At 42.3% G+C, this 19113-nt stretch overlaps 1 protein-coding gene across 1 annotated transcript in view; it reads right to left on the bottom strand.

Annotated features, from left to right (window-relative positions):
- Window positions 1–19113, bottom strand: part of LOC120065819 (cytosolic carboxypeptidase 4) — a 131845-nt gene that overhangs the window by 98497 nt on the left and 14235 nt on the right. The window contains exons 3-7 of the mRNA XM_039016870.1: window positions 18802–18865; window positions 18409–18555; window positions 16799–16930; window positions 14876–14969; window positions 7688–7725 (exon numbers count right to left, since the gene is read on the bottom strand). Coding sequence (XP_038872798.1) covers window positions 7688–7725; window positions 14876–14969; window positions 16799–16930; window positions 18409–18555; window positions 18802–18865 — 475 coding nt within the window. The remainder of the gene's footprint in view (window positions 1–7687; window positions 7726–14875; window positions 14970–16798; window positions 16931–18408; window positions 18556–18801; window positions 18866–19113) is intronic.

The raw sequence follows: 19113 nt of genomic DNA, 5'->3' as shown, positions 1-19113 counted from the left end.
TTGGGTTTAGCGGATGTCAGGAGAACACTACCTGCCTGAATGCATAGTGCCAACTGTAACGTTTGGTGGAGGAGGAATAATGGTCTGGGGCTGTTTTCATGGTTCAGGCTAGGCCCCTTGGTTCCAGTGAAGGGACATCTTAATGCTACAGCATACAATGACATTATGGACGATTCTGTGCTTCGAACTTTATGGCAACAGTTTGGGGAAGGCCCTTTCCTGTTTCAGGAAAGATTTTATACACCTGTCAGCAACAAGAATAGCCAAATCAACTAATTTGAAGGGGTGTCCACATACTTTTGTATATATAGTGTATTTTTATTATTCTTTTTATTATTATTTATTTTGTCAGTTACTGGTTGCCTATAGTCAGGAAGGCCGCAATTTGGGCAGCATGCGCGCCAAATATACAGCTTGTAGCATTGCGCCCATAGACATATAATCCATAGAAGGATTTTAGAACCTCTCACTCTGACAGTTTGAGTGATAAACTCATGGGTATGCTAGCAATAGCTGCCAGTCCTAACTTCAATGGGAACTGTCATCTATACATTATTTTTCTATGGTTGATTGCGGCTGTCTGTTTGCCTTTTGCAAATGTTTAAATAGAGATATTTTTGGTGAACAGCAGCACTGTTTTTCAAAGTAGCTCATGGTGAAATAGGCTATTGCCAAGAGGAGCCCATCGGCCATCACCGTGAGTAGTATCCTGCAGTATGGCTTCATCTTCATTGTTGGGTGAATCAGTGTGCCACTGGAACTTGTATTTATTAGCCTACTGTAGCCTATAATATATATATTACCTCCAAATATTCTACAATCTGTATGTCACCTCATTGGCCTGGGCTGTTGTTTGTTTAAATTCAAGACCAGATTGAACTCAGTTTGTCAGCGTCAGTGTAGCCACTCATTCCGGTCACTATGTTGTAATAAAAAAGATTCAGCTAATGCTTTCTATCATGACAATGTTCCCCATGTGTGGAAATGCTAAAAACGCTTCTGCTCAACTGTAGCCTATGCCACATCGCAAATGTTATTATGGCTTTATTATAAAGGGCCTTTTTGTGGGGGCTCACTTTAATAATGTTTACATTCTGTATTACCTGCTTTATATGTATATACTGTATTCTAGTCATGGCTAATCCTATATAACTACTGCTGTACACACCTTTTCTATTCATATACTGTCCATAATGTCTTTACACTTTAATTAAATATATATATATATTTATATATTTATATATATATATATATATATATATATATATATATATATATATATATATATATATATATATACATGCACAAACACACACACACACACACACACACACACACACACACACACACACACACACACACACACACACACACACACACACACACACACACACAAGAACTCTTTCCATGACATAAACTGACCAGGTGAATCCAGGTGAAAGCTATGATGCCTTACGGATGTCACCTGTTAAATAAATTAAAAACTATGATCAGTGTAGATGAAGGAGAGGAGACAAGTTAAAGAAGGATTTTTAAGCCTTGAAACAATTGAGACATGGATTGTGTATGTGTGCCATTCAGAGGGTGACTGGGCAGGACAAAAGATTGAACTACCTTTGAACGGGGCATGGTAGTAAGTGCCAGGCGCACCGGTTTGTGTCAAGAACTGCAACACTGCTAGGTTTTTCACGCTCAACAGTTTCCCGTGTGTATCAAGAATGGTCCACCACCCAAAGGGCATCCAGCCAACTTGACACAACTGTGGGAAGTATTAGAGTCAACATGACCAGCATCCATGTGGAAAATTTTCGACACCTTGTAGAGTCCATGCCCTGACAAATTGAGACTGTTCTGAGGGCGAAAGGATGGGGTGCAACTCAATATTAGGAAGGTGTTCTTAATGTTTTGTGCAGTGTATACTCCGGACTCTGACATTGCTCATTCTGATATTTCTTATGTGTGTATTGTTATTGTATTGCTTGATATTAGTGTACTGTTGGAGCTAGAAACACAAGCATTTCGCTGGACATGCGATGACGTCTGCAAATCTGTGTACGCGACCAATACATTTTGATTTGATTTGATTTATTTAAATACAGTGCATTCGGAAAGTATTCAGACCCCTTCCCTTTTTCCACATTTTATTAGGTTACAGCCTTTTTCTAAAATGGATAAATTATTTTTTTCCTTCATCATTCTACGCACAATACCAGATAATAACAAAGCGAAAACAGGTTGGTAGAATTTTTTGCAAATGTATAAAAAAACAAACAACTGAAATACCTTGTTTACATAAGTATTCAGACCCTTTGCTATGAGACTCGAAATTTCCATTGATCATCCTTGAGGTGTTTCTACAACTTGATTGGAGTCCACCTGTGGTAAATTAAATTGATTGGACATGATTTGGAAAGGCACACACCTGTCTATATAAGGTCCTACAGTTGACAGTGCATGTCAGAGACAAAAACCAAGCCATGAGGTCGAAGGAATTGTCAGTAGACCTCCGAGACAGCAATGTGTCGAGGCACAGATCTGCAGCATTGACGGTACCCACGAACACAGTGGCCTCCATCATTATTAAATGCAAGAAGTTTGGAACCACCAAACTCTTCCTAGATCTGGTCGCCCGTCCAAAATGAGCAATCGGGGGAGAAGGGCCTTGGTCAGGGAGGTGACCAAGAACACAATGGTCACTCTGACAGAGCTCCAGAGTTCCTCTGTGGAGATGGGAGAACCTTCCAGAAGGATAACCATCTCTGCAGCACTCCACCAATCAGGCCTTTAAGGTAGAGTGGCCAGACGGAAGCCACTCCTCAGTAAAAGGCACATGACAGCCCGCTTGGAGTTTGCCAAAAGGCACCTAAACTTTCTCAGACCATGAGAAACAAGATTCTCTGGTCTGATGAAACCAAGATTGAACTCTTTGGGCTGAATGCCAGGCCTGAAATCTGGCACCATTCCTACGGTGAAGCATGGTGGTGGCAGCATCATGCTGTGGGGATGTTTTTCAGAGGCAGGGACTGGGAGACTAGTCAGGATCGAGGGAAAGATGAGCGGAACAAAGTACAGAGAGATCCTTGATGAAAACCTGATCCAGAGCGCTCAGGACCTCAGACTGGGGCGAAAGTTCACCTTCCAACAGGACAACGACCCTAAGCACAAAGACAAGACAACGCAGGAGTGGCTTCGGGACAAGTCTCTGAATGTCCTTGAATGGCCCAGCCAGAGCTCGGACTTGAACCCGATCAAACATCTCTGGAGAGACCTGAAACTAGCTGTTCAGCAACGCTCCCCATCCAACCTGACAGAGCTTGAGAGAATCTGCAGAGAAGAATGGGAGAAACTCCCCAAATATGGTTGTGCCAAGCTTGTAGCGTCATACCCGAGAAGACTCAAGGCTGTAATCGCTGCCAAAGGTGCTTCAACAAAGTTCTGGGTAAAGGGTCTGAATACTTATTTAAATGTGATATTTCTGGGTTTTTATTTTAAACATTTGCAAAAATGTAATTATGGGGTATTGTGTGTAGATTGATGGGGGGGGGGGGGACAATTTAATCCATTTCAGAATAATGCTGTAACGTAACAAAATGTGGAAAAAGTCAAGGGGTCTGAATACTTTCCAAATGCACTGTAGTTGTACTATAGTATATATTTATTGAGCAGCTATGCTTAACAATGCATTCTTGGCCTATTTATCAAGCCCACAGCGGTAATGTCAAGGATCTTGTTCCTATGGTCAATGAGTGTTATTACTTTGACATAGAGAGCTGTCTTTCTTGGAAGATGTAGAATACTGCATAACACACAGCGTGAGATGTCATGGTTGGAGAAATACATACTATTGCATTCAGTATCTGCAGGGTAAGCTTTTATCACAGCTCTCTAGAGACAGCAACATTTTTCTACCTGGTTTAATAGCAGTAGAAACACCCAAGTGTCCTCATTTCCAGCCTCATTACAATGAAACACAACAGAATGAAATAAACTTGAAACGTGAAGCACTTTCTCCTGTTGGCATCACTTAACTACCTCTCTGCTTCTCTTCAGTTATAATTTTACAAGGCCTAACAGAAGGCAAAACTTAGTATCCATCATATGTCCTCCAGATAGGCTTGACTGCTAAATGGATTCAAAGTATTGAGGGAGTTTGAAAACCTTTTTCAAATATTTATTCGCACGTGACCTTTGCATCAGTTTAAGTATTAGCCACCACCTTAGTGTTATAGAAAAAGCTGTGTTGCATTTCCATTCTTCTCTTGTCTGTTTACTCTCTGGGTCTGGGTAAATGTTCACTACAAGCAGCTGTATTAGCTATTCATATTCAAATTGATGCCGGCTGGCGCTTTTTTCCTCCGTGCCATGCTTCACTGTGCATTTCATTCAAATAACACAATAAGAGCATGCATCATCTTGGCACTGAGAGGCCAAATAAACAATACTATAATGAACTGAAGTGTCGAAGTCAGATAAAAACACATGGCATTCGATATCATAATGACGCATTTTTTGGAGAATAGATGTGAAATGCAGGAAGACTGCTTCAAAAGGGATGAGATGAGAAACTCAATGAGTTGAGGGCAGTTTGTGTTACAATGCATGTAGGCTCCATGACGATAGCACTGGGCAGAACAACTTGTTAAGATGAAGAATATGGTAAGAAGTCCAACTGGTATGATATTTAAGGTCTAGTGAGTGCTACAACGGCTACATAATTGAAGGAAAGACTGTTAGTCTAGCCAGCACTTGTGGAATGAACATTTTATTAGTAATCTAAGTTTAAAGGCACTAGCTATATAGCAATACTCTGGCTTTGTTAAGTTACTGTAGCTAGCTGCGTGTTCAGTCTGGATGGTATAAACAGAAGCGTAAGTACATCTACTATTCACAATGGCCGTGAGCCTTTCTACTGTTCAGTGAAGGGGAGGACAATGTGTATACTCCCATTGACACAGCTTGCTGATCTTATAACAGAACGCATCCTTGTATCTGATGAGGAAACTGGGGCCTGGCCAATACCAATGCCAGAGCCAGAGCTACACTGATAGAGAATCTACGGTGCCACTGCAGTAGTCCACAGAGGACTGAGCTAGCGTTGAAGGTCAACCTGACATGGGTACTGTGACGTATGCTGGACTGGGGCAGCATGGGAAGTGCTCAAGTGCATCTCCCCACTACAGTGTCTGACAGTAGATCACAGGAGATGGAGTGTAGCGTGAGTATGGAAACAAATGAGAAAGGACTGGGGATTCTCACTAGTTCAAGTGCTCCCCTCTCCCTCTCTCTGTATCTCACTCTGGCTAGCAGGTAACCTAGCAGCTAAGAGCTTTGGGAAAGTAACCAAAAGGTTGCGGGTTCAAATCCCTAAGCCAGCAAAGGTGGACAAATGTTCTGTTCTGCCCTTGAGCAAGGCAGCTAACCCTGAACAACAACTGCTCCCTGGGTGAAAATGATGTAGAGTAAGGCAGGCTTCACACCTCTCTGATTGAGGGGTTGGGTTAAATGTGGAAGACACATTTCAGTTGTGCAACTGACTAGGTATCCCCTTTCCAGCTCTCTCCCCCTCCTATCACCTAGATCTAGCCCTCTGCCAAACACAGCTTTCTGAAATGGTTTTTCTTTGCTCTCCCATTGGACAAGAGATCAACTTGAGGTGAAATGCATGCAGATGTATAGGAGCGGATAGGTAGGTACTGCATACTACAAAGCTAATTCACATAACTTCAATCACAGACACAGGGACAGGTATGTATGCAAGCAATACATCTTGCTGTAGGCCTATCTCATTATCCTAGAAAGGTTTATAAAAGGTTTGGTTTTCTAATCCTATGGGGAGAGTATAATTTGGATTGAGATACTGTGTCATAACAGCTGCCCAGAAATACTGCATCAACACATGGACTATGCGTAAGAGTGGAAGCTAAATGACTTAAATGGAAGCAGCTCAAGCCTAGTTGAAATGGTAAAACATTGAAAATAAAGCTGAAAAAAAATATGTATCTGGGACCTTCCTTTTCACATGTCAAGCCATCTTTTGAAGCTGCCGTCTGAGCAGCTTGATACAGAAACATCATCTATCCTACGACAACTAAATGTGTAGCACTGAATTAAAATGCACAACTAACTGATCGTCAAACCATACAAGGAAGAAGGAGGTGAATTGTTCGATGGTTATCGACTACCTCTGACTCACATCCCCCTTGAGAGAACAGGAAACCAGGAAAGTCAAAAAAACATCACAAAGCGTAATAAAGCTCCCTGTGGACTGCATAGACAAAGAGCAGCGACTGCACTGGAAATTGCTGCTGAATGAAAGAGAATTAATTGCACCATCCCCGCCTAGGCGCACATCTTTAAAATAGGCTTCAGAGAGAACCAGGAGCCTAATGTTATTCACAAGTAGAATCGTTCAGCAACTGCAGTGCATCAACAGGTGCAGAGCCTGTATACACAAAGAGAGAGCTGAGGAGCTGAGTAAGGCACAGAGTCACACTGCCACCCACAGGTAGACCAGAACACCTCTCCCTGGCTGTTATAACAGCTCAGAGCTGAGCAACCTCTCCCTGGCAGATTAATAGCTGAGCTTGTGTGTTTTTCATGCCTTTACGCATTTTGAATGCCCGAAGAAAACAGAAACTTCATTTTGTTGGAGGAAAAAAATGCTTCCCTCGATGATTAAAGGAAATAACGGTTCTGTTAAAGCACACAGGGAGTAATATTAAAGTGATTTTTAACATTTACTACAATATCAATAGCTAATATAGCTTGAGTTATGAGCAAATATCCAGTGAGGGAGATGTGATATTAAATCATTGTCTGACAAGCTGTAAAGTTGTGGAGAACCTCTGTGTAATCATGTTATACTGACTGTGATTGTGTTTCAACTAAGTGAATCCGACTGGGAAGGGGTGTAAGACAACAAATCAATTCAATCATTTCATGAAGATGATCACTCTGAGGGCTAACACAGACATGGAGATTAGATGTGCACTATTATCACCCAAGAAGATGTGAGCTAAGTAAAAATGAAAAAGACTTCATTTTAATCCCAATAGCATTGCTTGTCATATATGCATATTTCACCAATGCCTCTGCTAGCAGAATTGCTAAAACTGGCATTACTATACATTTCATATCCATATTCAAGCCCCGGTCACAAAACAACTTCTAGGGTACTACAGAAGAACAGTCTCCTGTGTGCTCATTTGAAAAAGTAAATTGCCTGGAATATTATCACAATTATGTACAAAATGGCACTGAGCTAATTCACAGCTGGCTTCCCTATATCACTAAACCATATTTTGTGTATACGCTTCCATGCTTGCATAATATTAATAGTTATAAAACAACAATGGCTCGTCAACAGACTCGATAAAATGACCACGTTTGACCAGTTAATTAAGGGGAAGGATATCGAGAGAATAGATTAATTGTGTGGTCAAAACAAAGCCTGTGGCACAGACCATCTGACACATTACCCGGCTGGAGTCGAGGCTATCCAACACAAAATGCCACTCAATATTCCTCCCCATTATGATCCTGATTACTCTCATGGCCTTGAACTAGATCATCTGAGACAGCCAATGGCACAGTCGATTGGGATAGAACTATTCCAGACTGCTAGTATGGAAGGTAAGAGTTTATAAAGGGGGAAAGGTATGAGTAAGAGGGGCTGAAGAATACTTACTTGAACATAAAAGTGCTGCCAGTGCATCGATTGCTGCCCTGCGAAAGAAAAGAGAAGTCATTTTACATACAACAGTGATTAAGGAGCTCTCCTTCTGCAGAATAAAACCAAGAAGATGGGCACCTCTCCAATGTCCCAGACAGCATTTTATAGTTTACATAAGCACAGAGGCACCTGCTTTAGTAATGTCGAAATCCCTGTCACTGCAATCATAAGCATTTATTACCAGCAACATAACTGCTGATTCAGGGTTGCAGACATATATTCTGCCACAACAGTGTGAACATAGATTAATTATGAATGTGGTTCTCTCTACATCCACATAAATCCTAACTTTGCCTCCTGAATTAGGATGATGCAGTAGTGTGTTCTGTTGATCTAGAGCTGAGGTGAAGGGCATAAACAAGCCAAACAAAAAACAGTGTTGCATGCAGTCGCTGGAACACAGGAAATGTCATGTCAGTGAATTGTTGTCTGTTGATTGTCTTTGATCCATATTAAGAGGACACGTCTCCTGTGACATGTTCCATTATTAAGGATCAGCAGTGTGTGCTTCCCCTCTGATGAGTCCACATCAATACCATTCACACAGTGTACCATATGTAGCCTATTAAATTAATCAGTTACCATGCTCTCAGTTTTCCTAATACGCCACACCGTCTCCCTGTCTCAGACTCAAACTGAAACAGTTTAACACAGGCACCTAGCAGTGCTGTATATAAAAGAGCCCATGGGGATATCTGATCGTAGCGGTGAAAACAAATTATCCGGAAGATTTCTTCTACCTCGAAATCACATGAAAAATGGGACTAATTTCAGCCTGTTTGAACAGGGGTCATAATAAAGTTGTTCCTCACAGCTGTGGCTGTTGTTGTTTCTACGGGGAATACAACATGCCTCTGGACAGATCCATGATCACACACACACACACACTCTCACACACAGAGGAGATCCTCAGAGGGGGAGAGAGTCTTGTTAATTATGTCCTTGAAAAGCTTCTTGGTCATATTAAGGCTTAGCTCATAGCCAAAGGTTAGCCCTGCGGATCGCCTCTCATCGACTACAGCTTGTTGAGTTGAAACCAAGCTGACTGTGACATTGTCAGCCCTCAGTAATGTGGTTGCCATGCAGCCATACAGCACTGGGGCTCTCCCTATGGGCAATAAGTGCTTATGGTGCACAGTCAACACTATAGGCAACAAAAAGGGAAATCTGGATGTATTGCGTTTTCAATACCATGTTGGGGAAAGGCTATGAAGGCCCAGTTCACTACATACTTGACTGATAAGCCTCTTCCTATTCCAACATGTGAACAAATAATTACATGTGTCAGAATTCCCATCAGAATCCAAGCTGGGAGCAGGGATCTCTGGTGCTGGACTGTTGATATCAGGCACTACTAACAAATGTGTGTGTGTCTGGGTGTGTGTCTGTCGCTTGTGTGCCTGTGTGTGTGCTTGGCCTGCGTGTGTTCGCTTGCATGTGTATGTGTTTGATTGTGTGCGTTAGTGTTTGCAAAGTATTATAACATTATGTCAAATTGAGTGAGAACGTCAGGTGTTCAAACTCCCCCCTGCAGCCAAAGGCGGTAACAATTTACTTTCCATTTTACTTTGCACAGAAAGAAACTGCCAATACATATGCTCCCTGCCGTGATCCAACTCCATTAAACATGAGTAACCTACTTCCCTTTAAATGAGCTGCTGTGGAAAGTTTTGATGAATGCAGGTTCAGCAAGTTCCTCCTCTGCCCGGCGGACTCTCGCTTTAAGGCACACATTTAATTACAAACCTGAGCCAGGCAAACTTATGCAAATTGTTCAATTTGTGCAGACACGAAAAACGTTTCGCTTTTTCAGGGATTCAGTTTTAGAAAATGTAAAACCTCTCTTGCTCGTAGAGGGTAAAACTATTTTTGATATAAGACAAAAATAATGTCTGAATCTATAAGCAACAACACACCTTCTGTTTTGGGCTCTTGGCTTCACGGTGGCACCACAGCCGGCCCATGCACTTTAGCAGTACTAGGAAGACACTACAGCCTCTCCTGAGCGAGTCTATACTTTGTTAACTCATAAGACACAGTTAGCTTAGATAAATTATGAATTGAACTGTCCAAGTATACTATACTCAAACGTATGTATAGTACTCAAGTTCATGTTGAAATTGAGTGGTGGTCCATAGTCTGCAATCATGCAGAGTGATGACAGAGTGAGTGATTTTATAGCAGTATCTGTGAACTAAACCCACTGGGCACACACTGGTTTAATCAATGTTGTTTCAATGTAATTTGTCAACATATTGTGACGTGGGGTGGCAGGTAGGCTAGTGGTTAAGAGTGTTGGGCCAGTAAGCGGAAGGTTGCTGGTTTGAATCCCTGAGCAGACTAGGTAAAATATCTGCAGATATCCCCTTGGACAAGGCACTTAACCCTAATTACTATTGTTAAGTCATTCTGGATAAGATGAAAATACATTGGATTTGTTAAGGAGCCTTTTGGTCCTAGACTTAGCGCTCCGGTACCGTAGATGTAGATGAAGGGGAGGAGACAGGATAAAGAAGGATTTTTAAGCATTGAGACAGTTGAGACAGTAGGTTGTGTATCTTTGCCAATCAAAGGGTGAATGGACAAGACAAAAGATTTAAGTTCCTTTGAACTGGGTATGGTAGTAGGTAACAGGCGCACCGGTTTGAGTGTGTTAAGAACTGCAAAGGTGCTGGGTTTTTCACACTCAACAGTTTCCCGTGTGTAGCAAGAAGGATCCACCACCCAAAAGACATCCAGCCAACTTGACATAACTGTGGGAAGCATTGTAGTCAACATGGGCCAGCATCCCTGTGGAATGCTTTTAACACTTTGTAGATTCCATGCCCCAACGAGTTGAGGCTGTTCTGAGGGCAAAAGGGGTGCAACTCAATATTAGCAAGGTGTTCCTAATGTTTTGTACCCTCAGTGTATATTGGGTGATTGAAATTATTTTGAATTTCATATTTGATTAGGCATATTTTATTTGACCTTGGTTCAATGCTGACAGTAAAACAGTATTTTTGAATCAACAGCATTGTTTCAACATCATGCCATGAACCCAAATAAAGATTGAAGTAACTAATAAAAAGTGTCGATAGATTCCTGCCTGAACAGTGACTCCTACTGGTATACGAAGGGTAATACACTGCAGTGAGAACAAGTCTACCATCTAGATGCCTACCTCTATGTATCAAATCAAATCAAATGTTATTGGTCACATACACATGGTTAGCAGATGTTAATGCGAGTGTAGCGAAATACTTTCGCTTCTAGTTCCGACTATGCAGTAAAATCTAACAAGTAATCTAACAAATTCACAACAACTACCTTATACACACAAATACACGCAAATGTAAGGGGATGAATAAGAGTAAGTACATATAAATATATTGATGAGTGATGGCGTGCTGCATAGGCAAGATGCAGTAGATGGTGTAGAATACAGTATATTCATATGAGATGAGTAATGTAAGATATGCAAACAATATTAAAGTGGTGTTATTTAAAGTGACTAGTGATACCTTTATTAAGTGGCCAGAGATTTGAGTCTGTATGTTGGCAGCAGCCTCTATGTTAGTGATGGCTGTTTAACAGTCTGATGGCCTTGAGATAGAAGCAGTTTTTCAGCCTCTCGGTCCCAGCTTTGATGCACCTGTACTGACCTCGCCTTCTGGATGATAGCGGGGTGAACAGGCAGTGGCTCGGGTGGCTGTTGTCCTTGATGATCTTTTTGGACTTCCTGTGAAGTCGGTTGCTGTAGGTGTCCTGGAGGGTAGGTAGTTTGCCCCCGGTGATGTGTTGTGCAGTCATTCTACCCTCTGGAGAGCCTTGAGGTTGAGGGCGGTGCAATTGCCATACCAGGCAGTGATACAGCCCGACAGGATGCCCTCAATTGTGCATCTGTAAAAGTTTGTGAGTGTTTTAAGTGTCAAGCCAAATTTCTTCAGCCTCCTGAGGTTGAAGCGGTGCTGTTGCGCCTTCTTCACCACACTGTCTGTGTGGGTGGACCATTTCACTTTGTCTGTGATGTGTACGCAGAGGAACTTAAAGCGTTCCACCTTCTCTACTGCTGTCCCGTCGATGTGGATGGGGGGGGTGCTCCCTCTGCTGTTTCCTGAAGTCCACGATCATCTCCTTTGTTTTGTTGACGTTGAGAGGTTATTTTCATGACACCACACTCCGAGGGCCCTCAACTCCTCCCTGTAGGCTGTCTCGTTGTTGTTGGTAACCAGGCCTACCACTGTAGTGTTGTGTGCAAACTTGATGATTGAGTTGGAAGCGTGCATGGCCACGCAGTCATGGGTGAACAGGGAGTACAGGAGAGGGCTGAGAACGCACCCTTGTGGGGCCCCAGTGTTGAGGATCAGTGGGGTGGAGATGTTGTTTCCTACCTTCACCACCTAGGGGCGGCCCGTCAGAAAATCCAGGACCCAGTTGCACAGGGCGGGGTTGAGAACCAGGGTCTCGAGCTAAATGACGAGTTTGGAGGGTACTATGGTGTTAAATGCTGAGCTGTAGTCAATGAACAGCATTCTTACATAGGTATTCCTCTTGTCCAGATGGGATAGGGCAGTGTGCAGTATGATGGCGATTGCATCGTCTGTGGACCTATTGGGGCGGTAAGCAAATTGGATTGGGTCTAGGGTATCAGGTAGGGTGGAGGTGATATGGTCCTTGACTAGTCTCTCAAAGCACTTTATGATGACAAAAGTGAGTGCAATGGGGCGATAGTCATTTAGTTCAGTTACCTTAGCTTTCTTGGGTACAGGAACAATGGTGGCAATCTTGAAGCATGTGGGGAAAACAGACTGGGATAGGGTTTGGTTGAATATGTCCGTAAACACACCAGCCAGCTGGTCTACGTATGTTCTGAGGATGCAGCTATGTATGTCGTCTGGGCCGGCAGCCTTTGCGAGGGTTAACACGTTTAAATGTTTTACTCACGTTGGCCACTGAGAAGGAGAGCCCACAGGCTTTGGTAGCGGGCCGTGTCAGTGACACTATATTGTCCTCAAAGCAAGCAAAGAAGTTGTTTAATTTGTCTGGGAGCAAGACGTCAGTGTCCGCGACGGGGCTGGTTTTCTTTTTGTAATCCGTGATTGACTGTAGACCCTGCCACATACATGTTGTGTTTTAGCCGTTGAATTGTGACTCTACTTTGTCTCTATACTGACGGTTTGCTTGTTTGATTGCCTTGCAGAGGGAATAGCTGCACTGTTTGTATTCGGTCCTGTTTACAGTTGCCTTGCCATGATTAAAAGCGGTGGTTTGCACTTTCAGTTTTGTACAAATGCTGCCATCAATCCACTGTTTCTGGTTAGGGAAGGTTTTAATGGTCACAGAGGGTACGACATCTCCGATGCACTCGCTAATAAACTCGCTCACCAAGTCAGCGTATACGTCAATGTTAGTGTCTTAGGCTATCCGGAACATATCCCAGTCCACGTGATCGAAGAAATCTTGAAGCATGGAATCCGATTGGTCAGACCAGCGTTGTATTGACCTGAGCACGGGAGTTTCCTGTTTTAGTTTCTGTCTATAGGCTGGGAGCAACAAAATCAGTCATGGTCAGATTTGCCGAAGGCAGGGCGGGGGGGGGCTTTGTATGCATCGCGGAAGTTCGAGTAGCAATGATCCAGAAAGCTACCAGCCCTTCTCGCGCATTCGATATGCTGATAGAATTTAGGAAGTATGGTTCTTAGGTTAGCTTTGTTAAAATCCCCAGCTACAATAATGCAGCCTCAGGATGTATGGTTTCCAGTTTACATAGAGTCTAGTGAAGTTCTTTCAGGGCCGACGAGGGGTCTGCTTGGGGGGGATATACACAGCTGTGACTATAATCAAAGAGAATTCTCTTGGAAGATAATGCGGTCAGCATTTGATTGTAAGGAATTCTAGGTTGCGTGAACAAAAGGACTTGAGTTCCGGTATGTTGTTGTGATTACACCATGAGTCGTTAATCATAAGGCATACTCCCCCTCCCTTCTTCTTACCAGAGAGATGTTTGTTTCTGACGGTGCGATCTGTGAAGAAACCGGGTGGCTGTACCGACTGTACTGACAACATATACCGAGTGAGCCATGTTTCCGTGAAACAGAGAATGTTACAATCTCTGATGTCTCTCTGGAAGGCAACTCGTGCCCTAATTTCGTGCATCTTGTTATCTAGAGATTGGACAGTAATATGCTATGAATCGGTGGATGGTGTGCTCGCCTTCTGAGTCTGACCAGTAGGTCTCCTGCAGCGACCGCATTGTTTTGGATTGGGGTCTGGAATAAGATCGCATGTCCAGGGTGGAGGTCCGAACAAAGGATCCACTTCAGGAAAAACGTATTCCTGTTCGTAATGATGGTAAGTTGACATCGCTTTTATATCTAATAGTTTTTCCCGGCTGTATGTAATAACACTTGAGATTTTCTGGGCTAACAATTTAAGACATAATACATTAAAAAAACAAATAACTGCATAGTTTTCTAAGGACCTGAAGCAAGTACCATGCTCAGCTTTGGAAACAAACTGCGCTCGATTCAGCTGAGCTATCATGTCAGCACATTTAGACATTGATTAGCTTCCATACAATTTTGCATATACTACCTAAATAAAATTGAATCATTTAAAGTACTTCCTATAACTTTTCTTAAACAATCTACATGTGAAAGTACATTTGGAATGAAGTTGGATTTATGAAAGCTACGTTGACATCTGATTTACTGTCATTCATCCATGGTTGATTGGATCTTTGGAAGATTAGAAGTAGTTACCATTAGCCCTATAAATAGAATGCCAAATTCATGATATTATTAATAAACTTTTACCTTCAGTAAATCTTCAATAAACATTACACCTCTCGTGCGACAATCATTTATTAGGCCAAAGCCTATTGATAAGGACACTAAGATTGTTAAATATTGCCTAACCACAGAGAACAATTTACAGCACTTCAGCAGAACTTATGTTTAAATCTTGGCTTATAAATCATATAGAGGCAGTATTTGATTCACCCAGCACTTGGTTAGTCTCATTTTCAGTGCGATCTGATCCGTCCGTGATATGTGTAGTGCTTAGAGAATGCAACGGTGGGTATACTGTAGAGCTCTGGCTGTAGCTGTGGCATGTCTCTGGCACAGCCAATGACAGGTGGACATGATATACGATACTCACTTGACGGTGCGTTTGTGCCTCGTAGTGTGAGGGGGTATCAGTCTGAATATAACGTCCAGTCCTCGGTTTTGTCCCAGCAGCGTAGCAGTGGTGACTGAAAGATATAGAAATGCCATTGATAATTGCATTCAATGGCTAGTGCTAATTGATGACGTTTCTCCCTGTCCAATCCTTACGAGTCCAGAGTGGAAATCTACTGGCTTCGTGGGAATTTCAAGAGATTTCAAATTCAACCAAAATTCTAACTTCCACCACATAATTTAGGTTTGCTTACTGACAAAACTTTTCTATTTACAGCGCCTATTGAAAGTCTACACGCCCCTTGCAGAATCTTCCCACTGGGCACAGATGTCAGTTCATCGTCCAGTTTGGATTTACATTTGGTTGTCGACAAACGTGAATTCAAAGTGAAATCAACCAAAAATGTCACCACGCCATTGGATTTAGGTTACAAGTTGGTTCAACATAATCACATTGTCTACACACCCCTTGCAGAATCTACCAACAACGTTGATTCAACCAGTTTTTGCCGAGTGTGTTCACATTTGCTGCCTTAAAATGTCATCAAAAAATAGATTAAATGGTTTTGTTTTTTCCTATCAATCTACACAACCCAGTCCACATTTTAAAACTGAAAGAAAAATTATATGTTTCCAAATGATAAAAAAATACAAAATGAGGATGCATGTTTTCACAGCCCAGAGTTAATACTTGGTGGTAGCACCTTTGGCAGCCATTACAGCTGGGATTCATTCTGTAGGCCTATGCCCTTTAGCAGTACTAGGAAGACACTACAGCCTCTCCTGAGTGAGACTCTTAGGGCAACATATGTCCATTGTTTTGCAAAATTGCTCAAGCTCTGTACATTTGGTTGGGAATCAGCGATGGGCAGCAAACCTTGTCTCTGATTTTCAAGCAAATTTAAGTCAGGACTGAGATGAGACCACTCAGGAAAGCTCAACACCTCTTGGAAAGCCATTCTGGTGTGTCTTTGGCATGGACATTTGTGTAATTGTCTTGCTGAAAAATACAACTCCATCCCAGGGTTTCAGAAGACTGAGGCTGGTTTTCCTTTATCTTTTTCCTGGGCTTTGCTCCTTCCATATTTATTTAGATCGTGACAAGCTCCCCAGTCCCTGCCAATGACAAGCATACCCGTAACATGATGCTGCCACCATAATACTTAAAAAATACATATATCCATCATGAACTTCCCAACAAAATGTACTGAGCTTGAGCAATTTTGATGAAATAAAAGGACGTGTTGCCTTAAGAGTCCAATTCTAACAAGAGTCCAATTCTAACAAGAGTCCAATTCTAACAAGAGTCCAATTCAAAATGACTCACAGCTATAATGGCTGCCAAAGGTGCTTCCACCAAATGTTAACACTGGGGTGTGAAGACACACACAATCAATACATCCTCCTCTGTATATTGTAGTAATTTGGAAAATGTCCTATAATTTTTCTTTCACTTTGGATTAGGCTGGGAAGATCGATAGGGGGAAAAATCTAATTGAATCCCTTTCATAATTACATTTTAAGGCAGCAAAATTGGAAGATTGTGGAGAGTCTGGACTTTCACCAGCGACTGTATAAGCGACTCACTGACAGTTTACAGTCATCATAAACATTATCAGACCTTGTGACCATGTTGTTTAATCATTTCACTGGTCAATATTTAGATACAGTATGGTTTCATTAAATCGTAATTACTATCCTAAATGAAGGGCACCAGCACATCTGCACTCAAGTCAAATGTGTGGCGCCTCTTCAGAATGTAGACCTCCTCCATACTCCCTGAACTCACAGAGTCCCATAGAGATATTTGTATTAATTCTGGATACTGTTGACATTGAGAGTAAATCACAAAACAGACAAAGCAGTGAAGTGTGATTGAAGCTTTACTGGGTTATTGACCTACCAGAGGAGCAGAAAACCTGGAGGACCCAAAGGCAGGCTGCCGTCCTCCTGGTGTGTTTTACATTCTGTTTCAGCAGAGTCAGAGTTGGCAGCACAGCCTCCGCCTTCTCTGCCTTCATCCCAATACGACGGTCTGATCGAGACACACATAACACCACAGACAGCAATCAGTAACCCCCAGATCTAATGATAACTGACCACCCACTGACACTGTTTACACCAGGGAAAATGTTTGCACAGTTATTTTTCAGAGAAAATTAAACATTCTATGAGGTAGAACAACAGATAAAATGAAGATAAAGATTTGATTAGTATAATTAAAACAGTTGCAGGCCTATGTGGTTTGCTTATTTTATCCGCCACTTAAAAAAACAAGAAAACACTTCTCATTGAGAATCACCATAATGAAATGAATTCATGAATAAAAGCTGCTTGGGCGCATGAGGACAATATTTTCACTGAATGATATGCAATCCAAATATGCTATTAGATTGTCTATCTGCTTGAATGATTTCTCACTGCTTTTACACGTGTGAATTGCCTGACGGTTTGTGGAGTGGAATAGATCTGGTATGATTTTCTACTAATCACTGACACACAACAATGCTTAACCAGGCACACAAATCCTAGTTTATGATACAATATTACAGCGATTACAGTGGAAAAACCACTTAGACCAACGTTCAAACGCGTCATTGGCTTTATTGGATATGGCATCAGTATTCAAAGCTGGCATTTTAGTGATCGGAGGACACCCGTTAAATGTGAAGAGTCCAGTCAAAGGCACCCATTAGATGACTGACTGTACTATGTTCTGTAGAGAAGAGAGAAAATGCTCATCGGGCCCTGAAGTACAGGGCAAAGCTTTGCTTTTACTGGAATGCAGATGAGACCAATACAACTAGATGCGCTGTTTAGCAATAACATCATGAAACAGATGTGAAAGTAAAGAGTTGTGGGATCTAATTCAAGTAGTAATACAATCACATTGATCAGTTATATTGCATAGCACCATATAAATTGACCATTGCTTCTCATTCTTGTCAAAATAGCTTGAGACCAAAATGGGTTTTTAGAAACCAGTTGATGCTGCTGATACCGGTTACCATAAATCCTTCATTAGCTTGGGTGACAATAAACATTGCAATGTATATGAATGGAGAAAGCTTATCCTACTCATACAAGTGGCCCACATGCCACTTGTGAAGATATGAAGGTATGCATCCATGTCAGTGAAGCTTTGTCACATAATGGATAACACGGATAACAGTCAGATGGAACTGTCGGCCTTTCTATTAAAAGCTGACGGACACCTCGGCCAAGGAGGAGAAAGCCATGATATCTCCATTATTTGATGTGGACTCACTTCCTGTTGACATTCTAAGATGGTAACTAAGAAAATCATCAAGCTACCCACTGTGTTGAAAGGTTGAGATCTACAGACCGTTTGACAACCTCTTACGACAACATGCAGTATAACTGAGACAAATAGCCATGGACTTTCATGACAACCGCTAAATAATGACACACTTTATGATATCTCCAAATATTGTATCACTTCACGTTCTTGTAAACTATATTTCCACTCCGATCTGTCAGTTGGAGCCTCACCTCTGTGTCCGACCTTGGCCAGGAGGTGCAGCAGGGGGAGGAGGATGGTGAAGTTGGGGGAGAAGGTCCTGGCTGTGGTCACCAGGGCGCTTAGGAGGGCCTCGCTGCCCCCCTTCGAGATCATGTAGGTGATCCGTCTGTCTGTGCCTGGAACACACACACACACACAGACACACACACACACACACACACACACACACACACACACACACACACACACACACACACACACACACACACACACACACACACACACACACACACACACACACACACACAGACGACTAAACCAAAGAAGGGTAGTAGACTGTAGCTCTCTAGGCGGAGTAGACGTACCGTAGCATTTTATCTGCATGGAATTACTATGAATCTGAATCAACAACAGAGACTCACCAGCTGAAAGCAGCTCATCCAGCACATTGAGGATATTGAGGGTGCTCTCAATGTCCCCTGCATTCTGTGGGGAGAAGAGATCAACACTATGTCAAAACCTCAGCCAGGCTGCTGCTGTTGTTTTCTGTAGTGTTGGCTGTAGAGTGGCAACTTGAACGAGAGAACTGTCATTGGCATTGTTGTTATATTTAACTATGTGACCATGCTCTCGACTGGCAACGCAAATGCATTTCCCAAGACCCAGCTGGGGAGCTTTGACTCGGACGTCTAATTTTGAGGATGAATTAGGTGGTGAGATAACTTAGGTCACAA

The sequence above is a fragment of the Salvelinus namaycush genome, chromosome 21 (genome assembly GCF_016432855.1).
Source record: "Salvelinus namaycush isolate Seneca chromosome 21, SaNama_1.0, whole genome shotgun sequence".
In the NCBI taxonomy this organism is placed as follows: domain Eukaryota; kingdom Metazoa; phylum Chordata; class Actinopteri; order Salmoniformes; family Salmonidae; genus Salvelinus; species Salvelinus namaycush.
This window is presented reverse-complemented; position numbering and strand designations above follow the sequence as displayed.